Source organism: Haliotis cracherodii, unplaced genomic scaffold (assembly GCF_022045235.1).
Source record: "Haliotis cracherodii isolate W230 unplaced genomic scaffold, xgHalCrac1.p SCAF_11, whole genome shotgun sequence".
Lineage (NCBI taxonomy): Eukaryota > Metazoa > Mollusca > Gastropoda > Lepetellida > Haliotidae > Haliotis > Haliotis cracherodii.
The window spans coordinates 35,394,286-35,402,293 of NW_027266266.1; the positions used below are offsets into that span (position 1 = coordinate 35,394,286).

The following is an 8,008-nucleotide window of genomic DNA, read 5'->3' on the forward strand; positions in this document are numbered from 1 at the left end:
TGCTGTGTACCGTTACTGATGTACTCTGCGCTGTACCGTTACTGATGTACTCTGCTCTGTACCGTTACTGATGTACTCTGCTCTGTACTGTTACTGATGTACTCTGCTGTGTACCGTTACTGATGTACTCTGCTCTGTACTGTTACTGATGTACTCTGCTCTGTACTGTAACTGATGTACTCTGCTCTGTACCGTTACTGATGTACTCTGCTGTGTACCGTTACTGATGTACTCTGCTGTGTACCGTTACTGATGTACTCTGCTCTGTACCGTTACTGATGTACTCTGCGCTGTACCGTTACTGATGTACTCTGCTCTGTACCGTTACTGATGTACTCTGCTCTGTACTGTAACTGATGTACTCTGCTCTGTACTGTTACTGATGTACTCTGCTGTGTACCGTTACTGATGTACTCTGCTCTGTACTGTTACTGATGTACTCTGCTCTGTACTGTAACTGATGTACTCTGCTCTGTACTGTTACTGATGTACTCTGCTCTGTACTGTAACTGATGTAATTGACACTCTTACCCTTAGTACAGTTTTCAGCCAATATGGATTCTGGGTCAAAATAAGTCCCCAGTGACCTAAGCTTTTAATTGAAGGTGACTTTCTGGATCTTGTTGTCGGTCTGAGTGGCTGGCTTGACTGTTAGTCAGCATGCAAATGCCATATGTGAAATTATTACTTTTTTCCGTGTAATTAGAGTGATCGTTAACTCAGTATCAATTTTAAGATATCTGACAAACAACTTACTTATCTGACGTACTGCCAATTGTCTAATTCCATCTTAGTTAGGAAATTTGTTCAATGATTTTCAGAACATCGGGATATGCTTGGCGAAGGCTCAATTGACACAATGTTGAGGGAATACCCCTGGTTCCATGGGACACTGTCTCGAGCAGAAGCTGCTCAACTGGTCCTGCAACAAGGTCCTATAGGACATGGCGTGTTCCTCGTCCGGAAGAGTGAGACACGGACAGGAGAATATGTCCTCACATTCAACTTCCAGGGTAGAGCCAAGGTAAGGATGACTCCTCACCTCGCATGTCCTCCTCCTCAGGACCCTGAGATTTCCGGGTACCTAGTACCCCATATGTGTGAAAGATGTTCACCTGAAAGGGTTGGTTGTTGCCTGTACTCAACAAGGCTAATGTAATGGATGTTATTTCCATGGACTCGTTGATACTGAAGTAACAGTCCCTCCCACATGTGAATAGGTAGTTAATCACGACTTAAGGCACTGTGTAGGTGTGAGAGTGTGTGGGGGTGTGTGGGAGTGAGTGAGTGATTGAGTGAATAAGGTTACCACCGGTAGTGTGAATAAATGTCATTTATTTTGTCTATTTTCATTCTAAGGAGTAAGACAATAATTGTGTGTGTGCAGAAGTCAAACATTGATCGTCATGTGATGAACAAGAGACATTTTCAAAATCCTCACTTAAATTCTGACATTGAATTTAGTGTTTGCAATTGACCTAATTGGTGCTACAACAGGTTGTGTAGAGTTGTAGGACGCTAGGTCTGTCATATATTGATGGAAATGAATAAGGGAACATTTAGTTTTAGACACAGTTAAATGATATGCTGTCATGGGTTCTACCAAATACATGCAATTCGTTACATTTGATGCTGACAAATGTATGCACGCATTTCAAATATACTGACAATAAAGCTTGTTCACTTTGTATTTATTGTTTCCCTTGTTCGCGTCCATCAGTATATCTATAACCATGCAGAATGCTAACATCTACCAATATCTGCATCATGTTGGCCTTTCAACTATAATCTGACACTGTCATGTGAGTGAAATTGAACCTGGTTAACTCTTGAGTGACATGGGTGGCCCACATGGGAAGCATCACAATTTGCTGTACAGAGTTGTGTCCCTTGTACCACTTTTGTGAATCCACAAACATAACATCATTTTGGGCTTGCCTCCACATCATTCTGAAATAAAGCAGCGTTAAACCACACTCACTCACTCTTTGTGTTTGTATTTTTCAGCATTTACGGATGACAATTAACAATGAAGGACAATGCCGAGTACAACATCTGTGGTTTCAGACAATATTTGACATGTTGGAGCATTTCCGAACACACCCTATCCCATTGGAATCAGGAGGGTCATCAGATGTTACCTTAACGGACTATATTGTTGCCATGGAAAGGCCACGTACACCTACAACCTTGCCGCGGGGATCACCAAGATCACATGGGAATGCAGGAGGGATCAGAAATTCTTTATCAGCACATCATGGGCATTTTGACAATAATCGTGACATCGTTGTGATAAGTGGTTCTGTGAGGTCAAGGACATCATCCATTGAGAATGTTGTGCGGGAACAGGCTCAGGGCTCACAGCAACAGTTATCTCATGGCCGAGCGGTGGAGAATCACTACTCGTTTGTGTGATTGGGATTCACCACCAAGTTGTTATATGGCACAGTTGGAGTTAACCTTTGGAGTCCTCAAATCCAGATGCTTGGTTCAGCTTCCACAAGTGGTGGTACAACTACCATTCTGCCTGGCCTGTGTAATGTGCAGCCGCTAACATATTCATAGCACAAAGCGAACATAGTGTGACAACTTTTGTAGGTCTGAGGTATTTATGGGACTAAAGCTTAGACGTGGAAGAATATTTAGGTTTTTTAGCTTTGTGGAACTGTCTTCATGACAGTGGCGTTCCAGGACAATACTGAGGATTCCTGTTGTCTCCAGTACCATGACATACAAGCTGCAGTGAATCTGGAAATAACTGAACAAAGGTGAACCTGTAGCCCTAGCAACTGAGTAGATAGAGAAGTAAAACAAGGACGTGACATTTTCAGAAACATAAACAGGGTGAGAGAACCTGAAGTGAACCCACTCGATTGTGTATCCCAACTCCTTTGGGCACAATTTGAAGCCCATGTTCTACTGAGTATATATATATGTTGATGATGTGCACCTGTTTTCATGCATAGCCGGCAATCTTTATCTAATTTATTGAGAAGTCTAAAGGTTACAGTAATCCCATTTTTATCTGATTGTTTATGTGATATTCATATTGCATTGATAACTCACAGCAAGAATTTTATTTAACTGTGTACAGGTTGAGTTATGTCAATCGTGATAAAAACGTTATGAACATAGGCATCTTTAAATCTTTTATATATTTTAAATTATCCAAGTTCCTACCTGTTCAAGGCTTTCAGTATTGCTGTTTAGTTTTAGCATGTAGTCATAGTCTATTCATCAGATCGTTGTCAATTTAAACAGAAGAACTCATGCAACTTTTTGTGAAGGAAAGTTTGGAAAGGTACTCTATACAGTGGTTATCATGCTGCTAACCCCTGGGCACGCCCGGAAGCTATTATTGTAGGTTCGAATCCCAGTCTCTAGGTTTGTCAGCACTAGAGCCATGCTTGTGGGTGTTACCAGAGTGGTAAACATCTGCATCACTTTAGGCTTTCCTCCCACATTAAGCTGATGATATAATTAAGTCATGATATACAGTAAACTACGTTTATAATGAATTGACAGATATATCACTGTTTTTTGGTCCCGTCCATTTGCTGTATATATGCTTATAACGAACTATGGTTATATGAACTAAAATGAGTGGTCCCCTTGAGTTTGTTATAACCGTAGTTTACTGTAACTGTTAATGGTGTTGCTTAACCAAACTCACTCAGTGCATGTGTTTTTTCTGGTTGACCTCCAGCAGTGTCTCCTATTTACAGTATTATGCATGACTCCTCACCTCATAGGGCTTTAGGGGGTGGTCGGGTAGCCTAGTGGATAAAGCGTTTGCTCGTCACGCTGAAGACCCGGGTTCGATTCCCGACATGGGTACCATGTGTGAAGCCCATGTCTGGTGTCCCCCGCCGTGATATTGCTGGAATATTGCTAAAAGCGGCGTAAAACCATACTCACTCACTCACTCATAGGGCTTTAATTTTATGTCATACTATAAAAAGTATTTATTTGCAACAGAAGAAATTAATTTTGCCCCTAAAACAAAGAAATATGAAGACAATAATAATGGTATCCAAGGTAACTTATACCTCCTGAACATGTTGGGGCAAGGCTGGGCAGCAGGGTTCCTCAGGATTTGCTGTTGATGATGGCCGATTCATCCTGACTGTGGTCCTTGGTGTGTCTGCGCCAACCCAAGCTGGTGAGCCCCCAAGACCAACATCACATTTGACTTTCCTCTATTACCGCAATAGTGTTCAATCTAAAACTAGAACAGAAGGGTGAGTTGGGTTTAAGTTTAGACAGATGCAATATGTATGGCTTGTAGCTCTTGTTATTTAACACGTCCCATGGATTTTAATATCAACTTTGCTGCATCTTCTGTTTTCTATCTAAGCTGTGTTAGTTGATTTTTTTGCATATCTGTTTTATATTTGCTTAAACTCAGGTTTTCCCCATAACATGTAATATGGTTTCCATGGTAACACAAACTGATCTTTGATTGGCTAAGGGAACTTAATGATGGTGGTGAATTTATGCAAAAACTTTGTATGACAGATTAAGAGGTTAAGATGATAACTTGTCTGCAGTGTTTCTCTGTATCCATCATATGTATCAGAAAGATCATGCTGTTTTGTTAATAAAAATCTTGATCACATTTCATTGAGATATTGCCCTTACTTCAGATGAAAGTCATGAAACTACTTTATTGTTTGGAGCAATGTTTCTGGGCTCGCCCATACCTAATTCAGCTGATTATCCTGATGAAGGGGCAAGACGTAGCCCTAGCCATAAAAGGTTACTTGTCTTCTAAATATAAAAAAAACATCTTACTTGTGTAAGAGTTAATTTTTGTGTCAAATTGAATAACATGGAAGATCCTTCAAGCAGTGTTTATGTACAGATGTCATGAGACAGTTGATGAACCTCGTGTTTACAATATTTTATTTTTATCTTGATTCTTATGCCTTCTGTTAAATCCAGAACGGCAAATGTGTATTACTGTTTAGTAAGTTTGAATATTTGATCTACAGAGATTTCTCATTTTTATGAGATAATGTTATACATATATATAGGATTTAGTTATACTTCTTCATGAATTCCCACTCACATAATGTATTGTTGTCAGACACAGTGGTATCACTAGTTGTTACAGCACAGCACACGGTTTAGAGAGTGTGAGAAATGAAATTGGAACTTTGATTTTAAGATATTTTTTGCAGTTTCTAAATTGATTGGACAACCAACCTGTTTTACATGGGAATTAATCTATTAACCAAGAAGAAAGCAGATACAAAGCTTAGTATGCCATTAAGATGATGTGATTGAGGGGTCGATTATCCGGTGTATTTGCGATTGATAGATTCTGACAGAGAAGGTCACTCCCATTACAATCTCTTGGCATTGAAGTTCTCTCACTCTTGAGCTGGAACTGAATAACTTATCAAAGGGACTTTTCTGAACCAGAGTTTGAAATAGATATAGACACAATTGACTCTTTGGAAAGTATTTGTTAAAGTAATGGAGTTTAATCAGAAGATGTTCTTGAGGGGAGGGAAGTCCTGCCCCTACCTAAGATGTCTATTTGTAATCAGGATTAATTTCAGTCAATTTCTTCCTGGAGTTTGGATGATCATATACATTTGTTATTGCTGTGATCAACCTCCATGATGTTTTAACAGTTACACAATGTTTTTTGCTCACTTTGTGATTTAATAATGGAATATGCTCACCTGTGTGGCTTTTAGCTCCAGTATTGGTATATTTAAGACTTGCCAGTTTCTTCTGCTAAGTTTTGCTAAAAGGAATCACAGATGATGGAGAAGCTTGGTGTTGAATATTGTGCTCAGAAGATATTTATGATAAAATAATAATTTCTTTATTTTGTGAATCACGTATATTTAGCATTAATTTAAAACATTACAACCTCAAATGATTAAGTATTTTTTCTAATATCACCATTTCAGGATATGCCATGTTTCTGACACAAGCCATGCTTTGAGGCACATTAGGAATCTAGTTTTTCATGATCAGTTGTTTCACAATGCCAAAATGCATAATTTGTCAAGGGCCAATCCTGGATTTTTCAAAAGAGTGTCTGTATTTTGTGATTTCATGACAGATCCTGGATGATTGATAATAATGATTCATGATAAATATATAGATGTTTCCCTTTATTCAAACTTAATGCAAATATATGGTGAATGAGCTCAGTAAGACAGAATCATTTCCTTAGTGTTCAACTGCATATAAGATTAAAGGAGAGCTGAGTGTTGTTGTGCATGTTGATATGTATACTCAACGCTTTACTGAAAGTCCCACATCACCTGCAGGAGCCAATTTGTGATATATTATCAAATATCAACATTGTAATATAATGGTGCTTAACTTTTGTTGAGGGGTATATACTGCATGCATATATAACAGACATTTCATGAAGACTCCCAATGTTCATGAAGTCAGTATGAGTCTTCCTTTATATCAAAATATGTAATTGTCCCATTATGGTCACCGATATTCATGTTCGCCTATGGTCTGGTGAATACAGTGATGAAAAACTATGGACACAAACAGGACCAAATTCAATCATCAAATTATGAACAGTATTTTCTGCATATTTGTCAACAAATCACACTGTATTTTGGATTCTCAATCTTAAATTATTTGTTAATAGTTGAGGACAACAGACTGGTGGTTTGTTTCATGTACAGCTTTGATATCATCAAATTGTAAAACATTTCTGAGCTAATTCTGATGTCCCTCTTATTGATTCAAGCATGATCATTAATAAAGTTTAGATGTTCTTTAACTTTTAATAATTATCTCCCTTTACAAGATTTCTTTACAGGGGTTGTAGAGTTCACCTGGAACTCGTGATACTGCTGGAAACAGCTTTGACTTCAGTTCCACTGTATTTTGCTGGATATCGAGAGAAGTGGAATGTTTTAAATCAATACATTTCCTGTCATCTGTACGAGGCAGGAAATAAAAGTTTGAAGTGTTCAGAGCAGTCAGTATCTTTTGCAATCATCATCTTATCAAAGGGATGGGTGTGAAAGTGTCTACACTACAGGATACGCATGTCAGGTTTCAGTGTTGTATTGATTATGTATTCAGAAGAAAGAGGTTCTTGTGAATATGTTGTTTACACTGTCCAGAATACAAAGAGATCTGCTCTAAAGAATACATCATTATAGAGTCAATGTATTCAATGAAAGAAAAGTGTTTACCAGCATGATGTGGTGGAGCTGGCGTCACATTTTTGCCATATCTAATGCAATGTTCTGCGTTGTGGGTCCCTGCTTGATGTGTGAAGAGAGAGACTGGCAATAGAGTTGTACATAGAGGTGGTGTGTCTGGGAGAGCGATAGAAATTCTGAATATTTGTACATAACATGCCTGTCACGTGATGAGTAAATGTTGCTAAAAATCACCTGGTGTCTGTTTTGTCTAAACACAGATGTTAGTCCGACCAATGTTGTGTCCTGAACTTGAGTTTTGTTTCTGGTTGGGACATTTGTCTGTGCAGAGTTGCTTCCCTTGGGTGTGTCAGAAGCCCATAATAACTCCCAGATTCACCAGAGGTTTTTCACCATACGCATGTTCTTGGGTAACTGTGGTGTAAATGTTATTTTATTGATATCATTTGTCAAATTTATTGACAAAACCCATACCCAGTAATAGCATATTGAAAACAGCAGATGATTAAAAACAACCTCAGGGAAGTTCCAAATGTCAATCAACGATTACCTCAACTGAGCGAGTGTTCTGGCTTTGTTGTAAGCGTCATTCCATCTCATCCAAGACATGTTCAATGGGGGCGAGGTCTGGAGTACCCCTCGACCATGGCAGTAACTTTACGCTGCCTTGCAAACTCTGTTATTCATAACACGAACAGGATCTTATACCACCATAACACGAACAAGATCACACACCACCATAACACGAACAGGATCCAAAACCACCATAACATGAACAGGATCACACACCACCATAACATAACAGGATCACACACCACCATAACATGAACAGGATCACACATGACCAT

At 38.9% G+C, this 8,008-nt stretch overlaps 1 protein-coding gene across 2 annotated transcripts in view; it reads left to right on the forward strand.

The window, feature by feature from the left end:
* The window catches only part of LOC139456441 (SH2B adapter protein 2-like), a 46,158-nt gene extending 38,765 nt beyond the window's left edge, over window positions 1-7,393 (forward strand). For both annotated transcript variants that reach the window (XM_071238152.1, XM_071238153.1), the window contains 2 exons: window positions 822-1,024; window positions 2,008-7,393. In XM_071238152.1, the coding sequence (XP_071094253.1) occupies window positions 822-1,024; window positions 2,008-2,415 (611 nt within the window). In that variant the 3' untranslated portion in view covers window positions 2,416-7,393. The remainder of the gene's footprint in view (window positions 1-821; window positions 1,025-2,007) is intronic.
* The last annotated feature ends 615 nt before the right edge of the window (window positions 7,394-8,008 follow it).